Source organism: Furipterus horrens, unplaced genomic scaffold, assembly GCF_987537825.1.
Source record: "Furipterus horrens unplaced genomic scaffold, mFurHor1.1.pri manual_scaffold_9, whole genome shotgun sequence".
Taxonomy (NCBI): Eukaryota; Metazoa; Chordata; class Mammalia; order Chiroptera; family Furipteridae; genus Furipterus; species Furipterus horrens.
Window position 1 is genome coordinate 93194729 of NW_028327179.1, and position 22644 is coordinate 93217372.

The 22644-nt window shown below is 35.9% G+C and overlaps 1 protein-coding gene across 2 annotated transcripts in view; it reads left to right on the forward strand.

The window, feature by feature from the left end:
* TRIM24 (tripartite motif containing 24) overlaps positions 1-21841 on the forward strand; it is a 96801-nt gene extending 74960 nt beyond the window's left edge. For both annotated transcript variants that reach the window (XM_090287563.1, XM_090287564.1), the window contains exons 10-19: positions 595-768; positions 6486-6659; positions 9003-9138; positions 10573-10645; positions 11904-12072; positions 13452-13780; positions 14520-14652; positions 15696-15770; positions 17156-17305; positions 18070-21841. In XM_090287563.1, coding sequence (XP_090143689.1) covers positions 595-768; positions 6486-6659; positions 9003-9138; positions 10573-10645; positions 11904-12072; positions 13452-13780; positions 14520-14652; positions 15696-15770; positions 17156-17305; positions 18070-18279 — 1623 coding nt within the window. In that variant the 3' untranslated portion in view covers positions 18280-21841. The remainder of the gene's footprint in view (positions 1-594; positions 769-6485; positions 6660-9002; positions 9139-10572; positions 10646-11903; positions 12073-13451; positions 13781-14519; positions 14653-15695; positions 15771-17155; positions 17306-18069) is intronic.
* The last annotated feature ends 803 nt before the right edge of the window (positions 21842-22644 follow it).

A 22644-nucleotide genomic window follows, 5' to 3' on the forward strand; every position in this document is an offset into this window, starting at 1 on the left:
TAATGTCAACTGTTTTTATTATTAATGATTTTATTGGTTAAGAGTGCAGACCTTGGAGCCAGAGTACTTGTGTGAGTTCAGGTCCCAGCTCTATCCCTTACTATCTTTGTTAATCTTTGACAAGTTACTTAAATTTTCCATAACTCCAGGATTGTTGTGAAGATTAAATGAGTTAACCCATGTAAAGAACTTAAAGCAGTACCAGGCATGTAATAACTGCTAGCTAAATGTTAGCAATTAGCATTTACCACCACTTTATTTAGGAGGTTTGAAGAAGGCAATTTTTTGCAAAAGATAATCATCAAGGACAAGACAAGTTTTCCCCAGTTCCCACATGGCCAAGGCCCAATCTTGGTATAACCTACTTACAGTTGGAACCCCCTCTACCAAAGCTCTTAATAAAATCCTTTTCTTTAAATTTCTGCTAAACATCCTGGAAGGCTGCCTCCTTCTCCAATACATTTGTTGTAGTGTTAATAAATTATTCATCTGTGGCAGAGTTGCTTTCTTTTGTAAAAGTTAAAAAATAAGAGTTTTCTATAATTTGTCTTTCAGGAGCTGATTGTCACTGAATTGGTTTAATTTATTTTTCAGCAACCCCCTCCACGTTTGATAAATTTTCAAAATCACAACCCCAAACCCAATGGACCAGTTCTTCCTCCTCATCCTCAACAGCTGAGATATCCACCATCCCAGAATATGCCACGGCAAGCTATAAAGCCCAACCCCCTACAGATGGCTTTCTTGGCTCAACAAGCCATAAAACAGGTATATATATATATATATATATTCTTATTTACCTGTTGCTTATTCTGCTTCTCTCTACTTTGAAATTACAGTGAACGTATAGATAAATGAACAGTTACAAAGAGCAAAAGTAAGCTTTTTAAAATTTTTTTCCTATATTTTTTAAATATATTTTATTGATTATGCTATTACAGTTGTCCCCAATTTTTCTGTTTATCCTCCACTGCCCGGTGTCACCCTTCACCCAGTATTCCCCTTCCCTCCAGCAAATTCCCCTCCTTAGTTCATGTCCATGCATCGTGCATATAAGTTCTTTGGCTTCTCCATTTTCTATATTATTCTTAACCTCCCCCTGTCTATTTTATACCTTCCAATTATGCTTCTTAATCCCTGAACCTTTTCCCCCATTCTCCTCCTTCTCCCTCCCAGCTGATAACCTTCCAAATGATCTCTATTTGTATGATCCTTTTCCTGTTCTAGTTCTTTGCTTAGTTTGTTTTTTCAGTTAGATTCTGTTGTTGATAGTTGTGAATTTGTTGCCATTTTAATGTTCATGGTTTTGATTTTCTTTTTCTTAAATAAGTCACTTTAACCTTTCACGTAATAATGGCTTGGTGATGATGAACTCCTTTAGCTTTACCGTGTCTGGGAAGCACTTTATCTGCCCTTCCATTCTAAATAATGGCTTTGCTGGATAGAGTAGTCTTGGTTGTAGGTCCTTGCTTTTCATTACTTTGAATACTTCTTGCCAGCCCCTCTAACTGCAAAGTTACTTTTGAGAAATCACCTGACAGTCTTATGGGAACTCCTTTGTAGGTAACTCTCTTTTTTTCTGTTGATACTTTTAAGATTCTTTCTTTATCTTTAATTATGATGTGTCTCGGTGTGATCCTCCTTGGGTCTAACTTGTTTGGGACTCTGTGCTTCCTGGACCTGTATGTCTGTTTCCTTTGCCAAATTAGGGAAGTTTTCTTTCATTATATTTTCAAATAAGTTCTCAATTTCTTGTTCTTTCTCTTCTCCTTTTGTTGGTGCATTTGGAGATTTCACAGAGGGTCCTTATAACTATCCTCATTTTTTTTAAATTCATTTTTCTTCTTGCTGCTCTGGTTGAATGCTTACTTCTTCCTTATGTACCAACTCAGTAATTTGAATCCCGGCTTCATCCCCTTCACTATTGTTTCCCTGTAGATTTTTCTTTTATTTCACTCACTGTTACCTTCATTTCTTCCTAGGTCTTTTTGATGTTGTTGTCGTACTCAATGAGTTCTTTGAGCATCCTGATCATCAGTGTTTTGAACTCTGCATCTGATAGGCTATCTCTGTTTCATTTAGTTCTTTTTCTGGACTTTTGTTTTGTTCTTTCATTTGGGCCATATTTCTTTGTCTCTTCAATTTGGCAGCCTCCCTGTGTTTATTTCTGTATATTTAGTAGAGCTGCTTTGACTCTCTGTCTTAGTAGCATGGCCTATTGAAAAGGTACCTGTAAATTGTGTGGGACGGAGCCTTAGGTAATCGCCAGAGCGGGGCAATCCACTTCACTGTTTTGTGACACTGTGTGTGGGGACAGCTCAGATAAGCGGTGATGCCACTACCTAGCTTCTGGAGGTTTGCCTACACTCACCTTGTTTCCAGTCACTTCACTTACTCCCCATATGTGACTGGTGCCCTTCCAGCTGTTGCCCTGGAGCTGACTCCCAGAGTGCATGGGTCTGTGTATATTCTTAGTCCATGCAGATCCCTTAAGTGGAGTCTCCTGAAAATTGGCAGTTTCTTCTGCCACCGCAACCCCCACTGGTTTTCACAGCCACAAGTTATGGGGCTTTATCTTCCTGGCCCTAGAACCCTGGGCTGTGTGGTCTGGCCTGGGGATGGGATCAGTCACTTGTAAGGTATCTCTTCTGATTTTTATCCACCACGTGAATGTGGGACCTCCCATTTCTCCACCACCACCTCTCTGCACAGTGTCTCTGTGCCTCTCCACCTCTCCTACCGTGTGGATGAATGTGGCTTCTTTAAATCCTTGTTCGTCAGACTTCCATACAGCTCGATTTTCTGACAGTTCTGGGTGTTATTTGCTTTAAGGTCTAGTTGTAATTCTTTCTGTGGTTGCACGAGGAGGTGAAGCGTGTTTGCCTACATCTCCATCTTGACTGGAAATCTCGCAAGCTTTTTTTAAAGATAAATGTGAATTACAAAATTTATTACACACTGACTATAGAGTCAGCTAAGAGAAAGGGTCTTAATGCTTTGTAATTAACAAGAGAAATAAAGCCACTTTATATGAGTGAATGCCCAGAATAATCAGGTATTAGTTTTTGCAATAGTGATGTATGTAGGTTTTAGGAGAATACATTAAATTTCCTAAGACAAAAATATTTTTTAAAGGTTTATTATTTATTTATTTTTAGAGAGAGGGGAAAGGAGAACAAGAGGGAGAGAAACATCAGTGTGTGGTTGCCTCTCACGCGCCCCAAATTGGGGGCCTGGCCCGGAACCTAGGCATGTGCCCTGACTGGGAATCAAACCAGCGACCCTTTGGTTCACAGGCCAGCACTCAGTCTACCAAGCCACACCAGCCAAGGGCCTAAGACAGAAATATTCTAAAAAATACAGGTTACTTTCTGCAAAAGAGAACAATAAATTAATCATTAAATGTTTCAAGGAGACTTATTGGAAACAAACTTAGTATGATGGTTTTAATATGGAGTGCATACATATCTGATAAAGTTTAATATTTAAGGTTACACATTAAATCTTATAAGGTTTAATTTTTTTTATTTTTAATGCCTTCAGGTAAAAATATATTCTAGGTGTTACATTATTTTTGAAAAAGTAAATGTTCTCTCAGTGCCTTGTCTTCTCCAAGCACTGCGTCAGCAGTCCTTCCAGCTTAAGGCTTGTAGATTGATTTCAATTTTCTTTTGCCAAGACCAAAATAAAGACTATGATGCTATTTTCATAATTCTGTGACATTCATTTCAATCAAATGATTTGAAATTTTTATTTTAAAAGTACACACACTGCATGTGTTTGAAATTCATAGATATGTCTATTTCATCATTATTTATTTTCCAATAATTATTTTGGCCTTTGAAAGGTTATTTTAAATCTCATTTGCCCCAGCTATAAAATAAGTGCTTTGTAAAGTTGTGCTGACACTTAATACTAATGTGTATTAAGATACCTAGTACATTCTGAGTACTCAAATTTTACTTTTCCCCCGTTTATTATTTATAGTGCATAGACATACACGCCAAGAATGTTTACTGTGTCAAAAATCTAAACATGAATGAATAAATGAACAAGCTGGGAGAAAATATAGTGGAGAATTGGTTTTAATTGGTAGATTATTTTAATTATGGTATACTTGTACAGTAGGAATACTTTTTAGTTATTAAGAAAATGCAGTAATCTATGGGATTACGTAAGTAATTTATATTAAGTATATTATATGGGAAAAAAACATATTACCAAATTTTTGTGAGGTATTGTCTCATTTTTGTGTTTGTTTGTTTTAATCTCATATACATAGAAAAATCCTGGAAGGATATACATCAACTGTAACTGTGATTATTCTAGGGAGCAAAGAAGGAAGTGGGTCCAAAGGAAGGGCATTGGGCAGGGATGGGACAGGTGGATGGATAGAACATTCACATTAATAAAGATGACATTCATATTACTTTACATAGTTTTTTCAATGGAGCATATAAATTAGAATGTTTCAGACACTATTACTCCATATAATATAGTCCATATATCAATGGTACTGTGTTTGGGAATTTTTTTCCCTGCACAATCTTGAAATAACTCTTACTTTTCTTTTCTCCAGTATTTTATTATGAAGATTTTCCAACACAACAATTTGAAAGAGTTGTATAGGGAACAAATTGCTTTATATGCCTTTTCAGTTACTATGTATGTACCCCTTCATCCATCCATCCATCAAGTCTTCTTATTTTTTTGATAAGTTTTGATGTAGATTGTAGACAGCAGTATGGTTTATCCCTGTACACTTAAGCATTCCTGGTGTTAGTTTAGTTAATATGTATATTTATCTCAGCCTCTAACATAAATGGCAGAGTTTCCTCAGATGTTTGTAGATGCTTAATTGCCTGTTCATATATGAGAAATGACTGAAGAAAATCTGAAAGCTTGGGTCTGTGGCTAATGTTTGAAGATTGAGGTTTCATTCTAGTATTGAGGCTACTAGCAGTGTTTATTGGGAGTTTATTGGGAGAATTCCTAGTCTTAACACCTTTATATCTTACCTCTTAGTCCAGTCCAATTCCCAAAGGATCTTTCTTCTGCCTAAAATGCAGGGCCTGGCTCCTCGTTGAAGCTGTCCAGGGGACGAAGATAAGTAGTGAGCCATCAGTAGAGTGGGCAGGGAGCTCAGCAGTCAGTATGTGTATGCTCTCTGAATCTTCATTTTATGTGCTTTACTTCTCCCTTCACTGAGTCTGGTGCCCCTCATACCGTTTTACCTGTTTTGGAGAAGAGACTTCTAGTCTTGAAGGAAGTCCTTATTATCTTGAGGTTGGTACAGGTAGAGCAGGAAAGGAACGTGAGATTGAAAACTTCTTAAACAGACTCAACATATCATTTTGTTTCTTAACCCCAGCCTCACCTCTCATGCTTCTAATTCCCAAGCTCTTAAGGGGTCTGCTTCTGTTTTCCCCACTGCCAGCTTAGGTTTCAGCTTTGTCAAATTAAGTAATTTTCTTTTAAATGTTTTTTCTTGTTCTATTACAGTTGTCCTCCATTTTTCCCCTGTTGCTCTCCCCTGCCCACCCCGCCCCTCTTTTGTTCATCTGGTTTCTAGCTTCCAAAATATGGTTGTTGTCTTCTTCCAAGATTGGTACTGTGGTTTTCTGATGTACGAGGTCTGTCCAGAAAGTATCCATCCATGTGATATGAAAAATAGGGGCATTCATTGAAGAAGATACAAGAAACATTGTACATAGGACAAAGACACCTCCATCCCCTTCAACAGAGGCACCTTGGAACCTCACACAGATCTCCCAATCACCATCAGCTGCCCTGTCGTATTTTCCTGAATCTCGTCGACAGTCTGAAATCTCTTCACCTTCAAAGGTGATTTTAGTTTTGGGAGAAGCCAGAAGTCACAGGGCACCAAATCTGGGCTGTAGTGGGGCTGAGTCACCTGGGTGATTTGATATTTCATCAAAAACTGCATGAGATATGATGCATGAGCAGGTGCGTTGTCATGATGAAGCTGCCGATCATCAGTTGCCCATAGCTGCGGCCTTCTGAATCATTTGAATGGTTTCCATGAAGGAATGTTCAAGCTTAACACAAAATCTGATGCAGATTCATTGCTCTATGCTCAGTCATTTTGAATGTGACGGCCACACAGTACACATGCTCACTCAGTGGTGTTTACCACCCCCACTGACTAGTACAGTGAAGTCATCATTGTTCACATGTGCATTCCAGTCTACTCTCCTTGGCTGCCAGGTACATGGATGTCACACAAACCATTCCCATTATATGAACAATGGCTGGACTTTCTCTGGACAGACCTCGTATATTAACTGTTGTCTTCTGCTAAAAATCAGTGCTTTTTATTTTTGGACAGGATTAATGACAGTTGAATTGAATTCAAATAGCAGAATGTTTCTTCTGCTTTGTTTTGTGTCTGGAACAGGGATTAGGTGGACCTTTTATGTTGTAGGACTGCTAACAGAAAACCTTTCTTCTTCTTTATATTGTAGTGGCAGATTAGCAGTGGGCAGGCTCCCCCATCAACTGCCAATAGCGCGTCCTCTACTCCTTCCAGTCCCACCATTACTAGTGCAGCAGGATATGATGGAAAGGCTTTTGGTTCACCTATGATTGATTTGAGCTCACCAGTGGGAGGTTCTTATAATCTTCCTTCACTTCCAGATGTAAGTATACACTAGATTAATGATAATCTATTTTGAAAATTATATGTGAACTTGCATTTGGTAAAAGACATGGGTTTATTGGATTATAGGTTGTGTGTGTTTGTTTTAGAAGTTATTTATATCTGTTAGAAATATAACAGCAGGAAAAATAAAAAGACTGTAAACACTAGACCATACTACAGAATGTCTTCAGGGCACTGGAGTTTAAGATGTTTGTAAATGGATGATTATGGTGATGGATTATGGAATCTAAGTTGGGAAAGCAGGGAGGTAAGAACATGGGAAAGGGGCTGGGAAGTTGAATTGCTGGAATGTGATATAACAATGACATTAGAGAGGGAGGCTAGAAGTGAAGACATCAGAAGAGACGGAGACAAGTTTAATAATAGAAATGAAAACATTTTCTGTTACATCATACCAGTGCAAAACTACCTCTGATTTATATTTAAATTAAGTATATTTACTCTCTAAACTCTAACTTTGTTAGTATGACTTTAAAAAATCTTTCTAAAGGCAGAAAATATAACATTCTATGGCCCACTCTCCATACATAAGTTGATACTTGTTTTATTTTTTATTATCCTGAAAGGTAATCATACACAGAAACATTAAAAACTTTTAACAAATATCTTGTAAGATTGTGAAATAATTTTTAATTTTTCATTATTTAGTTTTTTAAGTTACTGAGATCAACTAACATTTCCTAATAGTGGCATCATTAACCTTATCTGAGTTATTTCATTATACTTTAAATGGATAGAGTACATGTATTTCTCACACATTGGTAATACATAGGAAAACTTTTCATCTCAGTCTTATAATTATTTTTAGTTTTTAGGATTACTCCACAGTGTAAATAACTTTTCTTACATTAAGATCTGTCAAATCCAATCATTTCAGTACTCTTTCACTCTCTGAAAAGTATTGGCCAAGGTATTGCCAAACAAATATTAAACATAAATGACCATGTATACTTCCGTGCTCCCCCAGCTGAAAGATGATCCTGGAAATTAAAATCGTCCTGCTCTTTTTCTCTGCAGTCCTCAAATACAGGTGACTCTTTGTTCACCAGCCTTTCCCAACTGAGATTCCTCATCTGAACCACAGAGCAAGAAACTGATTTGAGTGGCTATTTCCCCAGTCCTCCCAAGGATAGTTCATAACTAGCACCATTCTAGATGCAGAGGCAAGAAATGTATTTGTTATATACAGTCTGTGCCCTAGGACTGTAGGACTTAATTCTCTTGTAGAATCCTGATTGAGAAAGGCTGCAACTATGTTAGAGAATTGAACTGGATTTTAATCATAAAGACATTCTTAGGAAATAAATGGTTTATATCAGCATGGAAAATATTTGCATCTAAAGCATTAAAGTCTTATTCAATATAAATTTATTATTTTAGCCTGGCAGTCAATTAGGAAATAAGTGCTATTTGTATACCTATTACATTAAAGCAAGAATCTGTGAGGGATCCATTTTTCCTACCAAAAAATAGTAACATACTTAGGTGATATTAGTGTTCTGGAAATGTGTTAGGTATGGACTTGCTTCATTTATCTGATGCATACCAAAACCTCAGTTCTCAAAGTGCGGGCCAAGAAACAGGTGTCCCTACAACCCTTTCAGAGGATCCACAAGGTCATCCCTGTGTAAGGCCAGATTTTCTTCACATTCTTCGACTGAAACCACACATCAAAACCGACTTAGTGCTCTGACTGGTGTGGCTCAGTGGGTTGAGTGCTGGTCTGTGAACCAAAAGTTTTCTGGTTCAATTCCCAGTCAGGGCACATGCCTGGGTTTTGGGCCAGGTCCCTAGTTGGGGGAGATGATCAATGTTTCTCTCCCTCTCTTTCTCCTTCCCTTCATCTCTTTCTAAAAAGCAAATAAAAAATTTTTTTAAAAACAGATTTACTGCGGAAGCAGATATAAGAATCCAGTTGGCTGTTATTAAGCAAGATGCTAAAGTATTTTGCAAAAATGTGAAATGATGCTACTTTTCCCACCAGGTTTTTTTGTGATTGACTACCTTTTGTTATTTTTAAATAAATTATTAAAAACTTTTTGCTTTAATTTTTAAGGGTGTGAATGACACACAATACTCCTTTCTCTTGCTCATGATTTCTGAAATAGTGTGTCCTCAGCATATTTACTAACATGGAATATTAAGAGTGAAAACTTTTATTAAGATTGTTTATGGAGAAAATATGCATCAAAACCTCTCAAATATGATATGTGCATGTTTTGTTATTCAATAATAATTAATGTTTTCTTATAAATTTAAAGTAGCTTTTAGCTTGCAAAGTCTGGATACCATGAAATAATTTGTTGTTGTTTCTTATAAGATTGACTGTTCTAGTACTATTATGCTGGACAATATTGTGAGGAAAGATAATAGTGTAGATCATGGCCAGCCAAGACCACCCTCAAACAGAACCGTCCAGTCACCAAATTCATCAGTGCCATCTCCAGGCCTTGCAGGTAAAGTAGGCTTCTTTTGATTTTGTGTTTTTCCAGGTTTTTTTCAACTTTCAATTAAAAAAGAATTCTCCCTTTTCTTTTTTGTTGGAGTTTGAGTATTTGGCACTAATTAAAATTAATATACAGTACTTCAAGGTGGAAATCAAAGGTCAAACCTCTGTACCTTTTCAATTTCAACATTTCTTATAGACATTGTATACTCCCAGGAGGAAATTAGTAGTATACTTTTCTCTGTTTGATAAGTTAACTTGCCTGTGATGTGGTGTCTTTTAGGATGTAATTTGCCTAGGGTCAAAATTATCAGTGACAGTCACTCTTTTGGTGGTTTGTTTGGTGTTTGTGTTTAAGGATTTTTAACATACCTATTCATTCCTTCAAGAGAGAAGCAGTCTAATACTATCAGAGACTGTGTCAAAATAGGTGTCTTAGACCAAAATAAGGAAAGAGGAGGCTTCCTTAAGTTATTCACTAGTCACATAAACATAAGGCAGATTACACAATTTAAAAGTAAGTGGTTATTTAAAGCATAGACTTAAAGACAAACGGGAAGGAAATTACTGACAAAATAGGGCAAAGACTGTTTAATTATATAACAAGTTCATTCAAATAAATAAGGAAAGTACTGAGGACATAACTAGATAATTCCCTAAAGAGAAATACCCATAATGGTGGTGGGGTGGGGGCAGGAGATGTTTAGTCACACTACTAGTATTCATCTTTTTAAAAATTCAAACAAGATATAATTTCTAACTGTTGAATCAGTGAAAATACTTATTGATGAAAATGTGATGAGCAAAATACTCTGATATGTAGCTGATGGGAGTACACCTTGATGAAACATTTCCAGAAACCATTTTGGCAATATTGCTAAAGCTAACCTTTATTCAGTACTGACTCTGCCAGGCCCTGGACAAAGAACCTTATGTGCATTGCCTAGTAGAATATTTGTTTCACCGTGGCTTTCTTTCTTAGACTGCTTTTGTATGAGCCCCTACCACTTTTTATTGTCTTCTGTAGCTTTCACTTGGCACTAGAGTCCTCCCTGAGATCCTATTCTGGTAACTCTCACACAGGGGACATTCGTCAGTGTTTGGAAACCTTTTTGATTGTTACACCCCTGGGTGAGAACTGTGGAGAGATGCTAGTGATATCTAATAACTGGTAGGGTCAGGGACGCTGCTAAACATTCTACAATGCACAAACAGCCCTCCACAGCAAAGAATTATCTGGCCCCAAATGCCATTTGTGTTGAGTTTGACAGCTCTGCTAGCCTACGGGGACTTGGACTGTGATAGGGGTTCAGCAACTACTTACCGTTTTATATACTTTCATTGTGTGTTCCAGTTTCAATGTAGTCCTAACTGAGAACATGCAATGTGAGTTAAATACGTAATTAATTCATTTTGTAAATGTGTATGATTCCCTTCTCTTCAGGACCTGTTACTATGACTAGTGTACACCCGCCCATACGTTCACCTAGTGCCTCCAGTGTTGGGAGCCGAGGAAGGTAAGCCAATTTAACCTTCTGCTCTAGATAGAAAGTCTCTAATTATATGTCTTTTGCCCCAGTGCTCAAATGCTTTGGCAGTCAGTATATTTTGAGCAAGTTTTTTTTCCTTTTAAATTAAAATAATTTAGTAATTATTATATATTACGTTAATTTAGTAAATTAATGAGTTAAGTAAATTATAATTTTATCTTTAAAGATACAAATATCTTTGTGTATATGTTAAAAATAAAATGTTTTGTTTTTATCATATAGCAAGGAAAAAATGAAGTAGGGTATAACACACTGAACTATACGGGAACACACACAAATGCAAACTTAGGGAAAAGAAACAATAATTTTATGCTAACTTTAGTGTTCTCCAAACTTCCTAATAACCAAATGGTGATTTTGCTTTAAAATAAATTTAATTTGTTGAAATTCTATTTTAACTTACTGCTTTGCTTCTGTATGCATTATGCTTGCAAATTTCTCCTAGATAGTAAACCCAGTTCTTACTTTCTCATCATATGGAAAAAGCATTTTCTGAAGAGAGGAAGTTTTGATTCAATCCCATGAGAACATAGTGGCTTTCTGTAAAAGTTTTTTGTCCCACTACATTTTTTTAAATAGCAGAACATCAATAAATTATGTCCCTAGTTAATTGTCTTCACACTGCTTGACAATAAATCATTAATGTGAGCCTAGAGTTCTCTTTGTCACTGACTAGAGAAGGAAATGGGAAAGCCTAAAAAAAGATCTAGTCCTAAAATACTAAATCTGGCTGCCAAATTTTAGAGCCTCAGAATATTGAAAACAGTTTTCTTTCAATTCATGTATTATTTAAATTTATTTAAATATCTTTTCAGATGTATAGTGTAACTAGATAGATTGATATATAGAACACTTTTTATATGTAAGAAAACTTGTATATAGCAGTTGCATTTAAGTCATGTATCATTTAGTTCTACTGTAGCATAGTTACCATCGTTGCAAAGATATGACTTTATTCTGAAAGCTGCTAAATTTTTTTTCACTTTCTTTTTTTATTGTTGTTGTTAATTTACAGTTGCCCCAATTTTTTCCCCAGTTGCTCTCCCCTGCCCTGCCCACTCCCCTCCCACTTTTAATCCCCACCCCGTTATCCATTTCCATGGGTCCTTTATACTTGTTCCTTGACTAGACCCTTCCCCTTCCTTCCTCCGTTATCCCCCTCCCACTTCAAGATACTTAAGGTAGCATTCTTAGATTTTCTTTTCTTTCTTTTTTATACTTAAAGCTCTGGCTCTTCCAGCAAACCAGCAGGAGCTGATTCTACACACAAAGTTCCAGTGGTCATGTTGGAGCCAATCCGAATAAAACAAGAAAACAGTGGACCACCTGAAAACTATGATTTTCCTGTTGTTATAGTAAAACAAGAATCAGATGAAGAATCTAGGCCTCAAAATGTAATTATATTGATGATTGCAATACAATTCCTACTCAGGGAATAGGATGAGAGAAAATTTTACATATCTCACAGGAGGTAAAAAAAAAAAATCTTTTTTAAAGCACGGAAACAGTTGACTTACAAGTTGAAAAATGTGAGGGAAGTCTCTCAGTAAATTAAAACAGAAACATGGATGGAAAATAGGGAGAAGAGTTTGAAGCTCAAATAAGGACGTTGGGCATTTGAAAGAGAGAACAGAGTAAAACACATGGAACGTAATTGCCACAGAAACAATATAAGGAAATTTCGTGTAACTGAAAGACATGAGCATCTGAACTGAAAGAACCTAACAAGTACCAGAACATTAAGTGAAAAAATTAACAATCATGCATGAAGATCAAATAAACATTTTTAGATATACACACAAGATCACAAAAAATGTAATTTCCATGTACTCATTCTTGGGAAGATATTTGAAAATCTGACTCATCAGAAATGGAGTAAACCAAGAAAGAGGAAAACATAAGAGCCCAGAAGTGGGACCTCACACAGAAGAGAGGCAAGGAAAAGGGCAGTCCCCAGCATGGCAGCTCTGTCGGTGTGCCCTGCAGCAGGAGGGCGGAGATACCATAGGAGTATGTGTGTAAGGGCAGGAAAATTGAGAAGCATTTTATAACACTGTTGGAGATTGTGAAAACAACTTAGTGCTTTGAAATTTTCACCATCCTAGGCTCCAACATAAATTTTGATTCATCTTAAAGTTATTAATGGCTCTATGATTTTTTTTTTTAATCTTCACTAGGCTTGTGTTGTATCTAGGTGTAATTTGAGTTAACAGGTTCAATAAAATGTACTTACAGTACATATGGTTTACTTTTTTAAAAAAAATATTTTATTTAATTTTAGAGCAAGAGGAAGGGAGGGAGAAAGACAGAGAAACAACAATGTGTGGTTGCCTCTCTCACACCCCCAACCAGGGACCTGGCCTGCAACCCAGGCATGTGCCCTGACTGAGAATCAAACTGGCAACCCTTGGGTTTGCAGGCTGGCACTCAATCCACTGAGCCACACCAGGCAGGGCCATGATGGCTTACTTTTATACTACCCACCTATTCTCCCATTTCTGTAACCATCAGCAAATTCAAAGACTTTTCTTTTATTATCCACACCCCTTACTACTGATATTCTGTTTGGATAATGTTTTTCAGCAGAGGTCCATGTCTTCTGTACCACTGGAGACTCTAATACAATTAGCAGTAAATTGGTTCTGTTCTCATGCATATGCAGACTCCTTTGAAGTAACCACGTACTCATGAGAGTAGTCTTTTGTCTAAAACTGCAGTAGTGCTAATAAAGAATGCCAGTTTTAAGAAATACATATACTTCCTTTCATTGCAGACCAACTATCCAAGAAGCATACTCACCACCCTGCTCTTAAATAGTAATCAGAGTGCTGCTTCTGAGGAGTCTGTGCTCAGATCCTATGCCCCTGACAGCACAGGAGATCAGCCTGGGCTTCAACAGGAAAATTCCTCCAGTGGAAAGTCTGAGTGGCTCGAGGCCTCCCAGAAGTCCCCGCTTCACGTTGGAGAGACAAGGAAAGAGGATGACCCCAATGAGGACTGGTGTGCAGTCTGTCAGAATGGAGGGGAACTCCTATGCTGTGAGAAGTGTCCCAAAGTATTCCATCTTTCCTGTCATGTGCCCACACTGGCAAATTTTCCAAGGTATGATAGTACTTGCTTCCCTTCCCCACATTCTTTCACTATCAATAATAGCAATAAACTTTTGACTATTATGACATAAAACCCTTGTAAAAACACTTAAGAGTTTCCTTCCCATACCCTGCCTTCAATTCCCTGTGCTCCTCTCCAAAACCTAGTCTGTTCTGAAAAGAAAAATAATACACCTTAAATTATTACAAGGCGTTGCCATAAAGACCAGTGGTCCTTATGCACAGCTGCCACAGTTGCGTCTTATTTGTCAGGGATTGACGTTTACCAATATCTCAAATTCTCACAGTCCCTTTGAAATGACGATAAAGAGCCATTGAGTTAATCTCTCGGTTCTTCAAAGACTATATATTATGTAAAATTTAATTTCAAACAAAGTTACAAGAATAGTACCAAGAGCATTTCTTTTTCTTAAATCATTTACCACAGCAAAAACCCAGTTACCACAGCAGCTGTAGATTAATGTGTCTTTTTAAGTGTTTATTTTGTATATGTAGTTCTTACCTCCTTGTCTAGATAAATATTTACCACGTAGGCCCCTGCGTCGCATTTCTACTCTTCAGCTCCCATAGCACGGTGTGTATACATAATAGATATATGGTAGATCCTCAGTGATTAAAATTCATGCCAATTAAGTAATTCTGTACCATGGATGGCATGGAGGAGGTAGGAGAGGGATACGGTGTAGAGAGAAATGATGCATTAGGAACTCAAATACTTTATTCCCCAACAGTGGAGAGTGGATTTGCACTTTCTGCCGAGACTTATCTAAACCAGAAGTTGAATATGATTGTGATGCTCCCAGTCACAACTCAGAAAAAAAGAAAACTGAAGGCCTTGGCAAATTAGCACCAATAGATAAAAGGGTAAGTTTTTTAGCATTTCCAACCTAGACTGTTAAACACGGTTTTTGTTGTTGTTGTTAGATGCATTATTGTAATGCAGGTGTGTTTTCCATCAAAAAAGTGTATATTCAATCAAATTTTATATCAACGTTTTTCTTCAGTATTTATTGCTACAAAAACACAGGAATCTTAAATAATATATTTAAAAGAAGACTAACATATTTTAGTTTAAAAAACTTTTTAAGTAACTTTAGTTAAAAAATATCACAGTACTGCTTACATATATATACATTTTCTAGAAGCTTAAAATACTGTACTTGAACAAGGCAGAATGTATATGCTTTATGTGGCCTGAACTCTTAAATTTAGTCTATCTTTAATAAATTTCTATTTTGTTTTATTTATACTACAGATAGGTTTCTTCCTCAGAATTTGTTGACAGAAGGGTTTTTCTATTTACATTTCCTGAAAATAATTCCACTCTTTCACTTAGTGGTACTTGGTTTATATCTCAAAGTCAGCTAAAATACTTAGCTGTAATTAACACTTAGACCTACTGAATCAACATTTCTGTATTAATGAGGAAGCTCCTTTGCTCAGTTATTAAGTAGAACAGTGAGTATGAAAGTTGACATGCGGGGGGGGGGGGGGGCGCCCACCACGCACTACCAGTGCTGCAGCGTTTGCTGGGGGGAACCCATCAGCAGGGAAGTAGCAAAGTGCTGGCAGAGAGCACGCCTTAGGCCTGGATTTGTATCTGCATTTGTATCTCTTCCTTTATTGACTACTAATAATTTAATACACAAATTGCAGAGAGAACTGGAAATTAATTTTTAAAGAGCTTCAAGTGGGTTTCTAGTGATACTGCTTTTGTTCCTGTAATTACAGGGAGGGCTCTCATGTGTCACACAAACCACAGACTGTCAGACAGCATAGTTCAGTAAATGATGGGGAAGGAGAGCAGAGTCCCAAGTATAAATGCTTCTCTTGTATTCATCTGGTTTTAATTTTTATTCAGGTAATAAGCTGTGACTTCATTTTATTTTATTTTATTTTTTGCTTAGAAGTGTGAACGTCTACTTTTATTTCTTTATTGCCATGAAATGAGCCTGGCTTTTCAAGACCCAGTTCCTCTAACTGTAAGTGTTAACATCATTTTGTGCATTTTTACACAGTGGAATGATTTTTCTGAAACTCGATTTATGAGAATCTAGTTTCTGTACCATTTTTCAGTAGTTTCTTGTATCTAATCCAGTCTTAAAGCTTATTCATACATACTGAAAGCTTTAATCTGATACACATTTGACTGTTAACAAATTGGCCCAAAACTTCTCTTCATTTCTCATACATTCTTCTCATCTCATGTATTTTACCCACTATTCTCTGTAATGATTTGTATTAGTTGTCTCTCTCTCAGGAGATTTAGGCATATCTCCTAAACTGTTGGGGGAAAAACTTCCCATTTGAGATAAAGACCCTCAGAATTCCCTGTATATACTTTAATTTATACATCCAGACTTCAAATATTAAGTAGACTTTTAATAGAGGAAGGTATGTGTGTGTGCGTGCAACTGAGTGTTAACCATTGACTTCAAAAAGATTCCTATTGAAAGTTCCATAAGACTTTAATGCGTAATTTTAGAGTGCTCAAAGTGCTACTCAAAATATGTTCTCTGATGTCCAAAATTCCTTTAAAAATTTAGTATTCTACAGTTCGATAAACTTTAAAAAGTTAATGCAAGACTAGGAAAGAAAATGAGTTTAGTAAATATATTCAGCTGATAAACAAGGAACTTCTCTCTTGAGACCAGGTTTTGAGAAGGTGAGATAGGAAAAGGAAATAAATATTTTCAGGGGAAGGAACTTCTGTGCCCAAAAGAGACAGGGTGAAAAAAGTGTAAGAGAAGAGGTTTGTAACCAGTAAAAACTTTCTCCATTTAAAAATTTAACCTAGAACTTGGTACTTTTTATGATCTTGGCTTAACAGTTATGTTTAGTATTAATAACCGCAGTAGCAAAAATAGCCCCCTTTTTCTTAATATATATTAACTCATCCAGTGGTTACAAAAATTATGAGGTTGGTAGGATTATTCCTATCTGTCATATGAAGGTCATTGAAGTAATTTACCCAGGAGCACACTACTGGGTAGCAGAGCTGGGGCTAAAACCGAAATTCAAACCCCATTTACTCTACCGCATGCAGCAAAAACATGTGAAATCCTACAAGGAGTAATACTTTTTCTAGTAATTGCTTTTTGTTCAATAATAAAGAAGAATAGGGAAGTTTAGGGGGGTAAATGTGATTTTTTTTTAATTAAAAATAATTGGTGAAAATTTTTGACACAAGTGGCACAACATTTTTCAGTGTCTGGAAGGCTGTAGGCACTTGTAAAAGTTGCTGCATAAGTTTCCTTAGCAATGACAAAATAGTAGCATCTGAATTTTATGCTACTACTTGTAGAATTTATTTAGGACCAGGTAGAATTTAGTTATTTGCATCATAATATCTCATTTATTTTGAAAGGTGCCTGATTATTACAAAATAATTAAAAATCCAATGGACTTGTCAACTATCAAGAAAAGACTACAAGAAGATAATTTCATGTATACAAAGCCTGAAGACTTTGTGGCTGATTTTAGGTTGATCTTTCAAAACTGTGCTGAATTCAATGAGGTGAGGTGGGGAAAGGGAGACTAATAGCAATATTGAAAGGAATATTAACCAAATACCTTATCAACAAACAAGGAGATTCAGATATCTATGCTAGTGTAAACTTCCAAAAAGTTCAAGTCTGTCAGGGAATGACTTTATCCACATTTATATTCCGACCTTTATTATATGGTGAGTATAAATGCAAATCATAGCTGACAACTTGAAAACAATTTAGAAAATATTTTCATCTAACCTAGAAGAATTTTCTTCATTCCCATCTTTATTTCTTGGAATATAACACTTCTTGAAATACTAAGGATGTGGTTTAAATAGTTCTAATTTGAAATTTTTTTTCATCTGTCAATTTATCTAAATATCAGATTTAGAACCTTTTGTTCATTGTTTGTTCTAGGTATTAGTTACTCATTCCAGAGTTCCACATTTCCTTTGTTCTAAAAATACTGTTACGTAATGCTATGATATGGCATCTTTTTGATCTCTTTGGTAATCCAGTCCTACCACTGCCGCGCCCTTATAGAATAATCCAGATGAGTCAAAGCCTTTTATTTTACCTTTTATCTGACCTTCTCTATAGTTTGTTTGGCCCCAGGCTATTATTTACTGTATATCAGTGACATCGCATAAACATTTTTCCAAAATAATCCACTGGTACTCCTAATCTCAAGTTAAAAGGGAAAAAAATTGTGAGAAATTTACTACTTTTAGTGACTGTCTAAAACATTGGTGTTTGTTTTTTAATTCATATTTTTATTTTTATCCAACAGCCTGATTCAGAAGTAGCCAATGCTGGTATAAAACTTGAAAGCTATTTTGAAGAACTTCTAAAGAACCTTTATCCAGAAAAAAAGTTTCCTAAACTTGAATTCAGAAATGAGTCAGAAGATAATAAATTTAGTGATGACTCAGATGATGACTTTGTACAGCCCCGGAAGAAACGCCTCAAAAGCATAGAGGAACGCCAGTTGCTTAAATAAGCAGCACCATTGGCGTGTGCTGGTTTTTAGATTTTATTGTTTTCAAAAATGTTTTTCAGTAATTTAACATCATTATAAAGAAGAGTTTGTGACCACTCTGATCTATTAAGTTTTTGTTTACTAGACTTTTAATTTTCTTAATAACCCATTTCTTTTAACCTTGTCATTAAAAAAGTAAGAAAAAAAGAAAGGGAGGAAGGAGCAAGAAAGGAAGAAAGAAGCATCAACAACAAAATAAAAACATTGTTCTCATTTCAGGATTTCAAAACTGTATTCTGAAACTATAGCTATTATAGAAAGGAAATAGATTTTGTATGAATTCTAAGTTGAAATTTTAATGTGGTTTGGATGTCTTCATTAAATCCATTTTTAGAAACTACCACTAATCCATTAATTATGGCCCAGCCATGAGTTAGGTGTACTGTCCTTAAGAATAGTGCATAATTAAGAACGGTTAGGTCATAATTAATGAACATGGACGATAATAAGAATTCTATCCTAGGACGCCAACTGGGGCAACAAAAAGTAGATTAGATACTATTAAGAAGGCACCTAATAGTATTCACATAAGATGGCAACTGTATTAAAGAAGCAGGAAAACAAATGTTTGATTTTTATTTTTGTTTTTTTCTTGTCTGTAGAGGTTTGGTATAGCAAATTTTCAAGGCCATTTTTCATACATTTCTTAATTGAACTTCTTCCACTGTGGAAGTAAGCGAACACATTTGGTTTTGCTGGATGTCTGTGTGGTTTTGCTGTTTGTTTTAACTGTGCAGGTGATCCTTTTATAACAAGACTCATTGTTTGCAGTATGGCTTTTAGTGGCACCCAAAATATGAAATACAGCTGTGTGCCGTATTTGATGTGAGAATTTTTTTTTAAATATACCCTTTTGGGCATTAAATGTAAGTTCTCCTGAAAGGGACTAGTTTTCGTGGTTTTCATCTGTCTTTATAATTTGGAATGAAAATGTATTGTGGGATTTGGGAGCAGGCAGTTGGAGGGAATTACAGTTTGAAATTTTTAATTTTTCTGAAACATCTGTTTCCTGTTTTTAGGAATCGGACCTTCAAATTGAATCTTTGATCTCACTTAATTCTAAATTTCATTTTTATTCTGCTGAGACACAAAAGATGTCTTCTGAGGGCAAACATATTCTTAGTGGGCCAGAGCTACCTAGTGTGACTGACATTCTTTTATTTCTTATTGTTCAGTGTCAAAGAAGGAAACTAGATTAAGATAGAAGAAAATTGCTGTGCCATTTGCTAATCTAACGTTTGACAACATATTTACACGAGAATTTTTTTAGTTTGCCAAAGTAAACCTTTATGAAACACTAATTGGCTAAGGAAATTGTTCTCTTTAGGCTAATAGAATAAAAATATGGCTGACTTAAAAGAATATTCTCTTTGGATGGTATCATCTTCCATGAATTAAACCTAGAGGATTTGCTTTCATCCACATGGCATTACCTCTTAAAATGAACAATTTGAAAATATTTTGTGGCTGATTCACTGGGTTTTCAGATATTGCTAAAGATAAAATATGGAAAAGTAACTTAATAGCAATAGTGTCTCACTTTCTATATAGATTTGGGTCTTGTCCATAATGTAAATTATACAATTAATGGTTACAAAGGTCTTAATTTTTCAAATTTGTGTTCAGGGTCATTGTTGTGATGGTGGTATTGTTTTGAATGTGCACTTGACATTTGTTCTCCAAAGACTGAACAAATTTTGATAACAGTGCATATACCATTTAATTCTTATTTTTGCTCCAGCATTTATAGCACACCAGCTGTTGAGCTTTTAGTAATGTTTGTTGGTATCTTAGAATACTATTCTGACAGTTTGTTCTTCCATATTTGTCTTCTGAGTTAAAACAGGAAAACACAAATTTTGAGAAGGATTACAAAGGGAAGCAGCACTAAAGAGAAAAATATATAATTTTCTAAAAGCATTCAAGCCAGAATTTCTAACATCCCCAAAACTTTCACTGATATATTCAATGCCATATTAATCTTTTTTTAAAAAATTGATTTGCGAGAGAGAGAGGAAGGGAGAAAGAGAAACATTGATTTGTTGTTCCACTTATTTGTGCGTTCATTGGTTGATCCTTGTATGTGCCCTGACTGGGGATGGAACCCACAACCTTGGCATACAGGGATGACACTCTATAATCAACTGAGCTACTCAGCCAGGGCAATATTAATCTTTTAAAACAGTATTTAAAAGTGTTTTTCTCTCCAAAAATCCTTCAGTAACAGTTTTTAAGATTATAGTCCTGTGACCTTATTAACTAGCACCCATGTGCTCAGGTGGATCCCAGCTAAGTAGTTCTTAAATTCTAATAGATGATCCTAACTATATATATGCATGCTCAAGTACAGAGCATCCTCCCAGAGATTTAGTGCAATTCCAGCAACTTTGACCTAATGCTCCAGTGTTTATATCTCCAATCAAAAACTCCCAATACTGAACATGATCACATGATCACACCTTTAGCCAGGGCTTATGAATGAGCAGAGCATGTGGGAGGATTTACTCAATTGCAGCTCATCAAAAGCTTTCCCAGGTGCCAAGCATCTGATCTTTCCAGCAATAAGAAAACCCAAGTACATGGTCAGCGACTTATAATGGCTATGGCAGAAGTATAAATGGACTGAGATATACCATATTACATTCCATATATATTTGTACATCAGCATCTGGCAATGCCAGCATTTTGTCCTTTGAATTAACAGGCCCTGCTTATGTTTTCTGAATGGAGGGGTAGGAAATTGGAACGTGCTAAAAGGAAAATGTTTTATTGCGTTGGTAGTTTGACTTTCTTTTCCAAGCTAAGGAAGAGGAGCCCCATTTTACTACACATAGTAGTGTAGTTGTAACATAACTTAGAAATGCTTCCAGAAAGTTTCACTCGAGTCAGAAAGGTAAGTATACAGATCATCGCTCCATTTATGAATTTGCATTTCAAAGTCCTATGGATTGCAGTGCTTAAATGTTTAAATCTGGGTTTCATGGAGAGACTAGACATTGAAAGGAGGAACTCCTCCTCTTGCTGAGCCCTGATCCACAATAATGTGAATCCCCAAAATAAGTTGCTTCATGTGAACAAAAAGTGTTTAGGTTTAAACTGCAGATGTACTCATTTTCTGTTTATCCGTATGTTTTGAATGAGAGAATCAAATGATCTGGTTAGCCATTAGGAGTATGGACATGACCATGAGTTCAGCTATCTAATTTCTTATTGAAATAGAGCACTTCCTTTTAAATAATCATGTACATAGTTTTTAAAGTATTTTATAACTTCATGTAAATTAATAGTTGATGTCTTTTTACAAACATATTGCCCCTTCCTTTTGGGTGTGAATTTACTATGTCATAATTCACATGCTGGTGGCTCATGTTCCTGAGTGAGAATAATGCTAGCCAATCAGATCACAGATTTCTGTCTCCATGAAGGTTTTGCTTATTGTGAAGGACATCTGAGACAATAGACTGTGTTTGTTTAATTTTAGGGGGCCAACTGGTGCTTTGATTTTAATAAAAATTAGCTTTGATGGATTGTTACTGTGAATATTTTACCACAACAAGGAATTCTTAATGGAAAAGTCATTCTGTGTGACTCAGTAGAATTTAAACTAGTTCGTGTCTGCCTTCATTACTATCTTTGTGCTGTCTTCTATAAACTTGATATATATATATATATATATATATATATATATATGGACAAGCTACTAGCCCATAAATAATAGGAAACTTTTTAAGAATTCTAACACATGTACTTCACTACATACAGGAAGAAAAGGAGTGACAAATATCTTCAAACACTGATTTCCACCTTTTACCCCTAAAAAAAGAAACCCAAACTCTTGAAAGTGGGAGAACGAAAGGTGTCATAAAATTTTTACTTGTATGATATCTGCAGGGGGAAGAAGGTGTTCCACAAAGTCTGGGGACTGTTATAAGTTTACCTGTGTTAATTATACCACAAAGGTTAGAAGGTTTTGATTCTTGGAAATACCTGTGTTAAAAACTCGCTCCTATTTAATAGATCCTACTCAGATGGGGATGGGAACAGCCTTCCGTTTGATTCTTAAATGAGGTTTTAAGTAGAATAAGTCCTCATTAGTCTTTAAAATATCCTTTCGAAGTTAGAGGTTAGACATTTAGCAAAATTTTATCTTCCTCACATTTTCAAATGTGGTGTAGAAGGAAGGCTATTTTAAAGTTGTCGATGAAAGAACATCCAAACCTATAGAAAATTGTATAAAAGTTTATTTGAACCAAGATTTGAGGGCCAGCTCTAAAGCAAGATCTCAACATTGAGAAAATGCTCTGGGGAATGCCAGTTTTGCAGCTG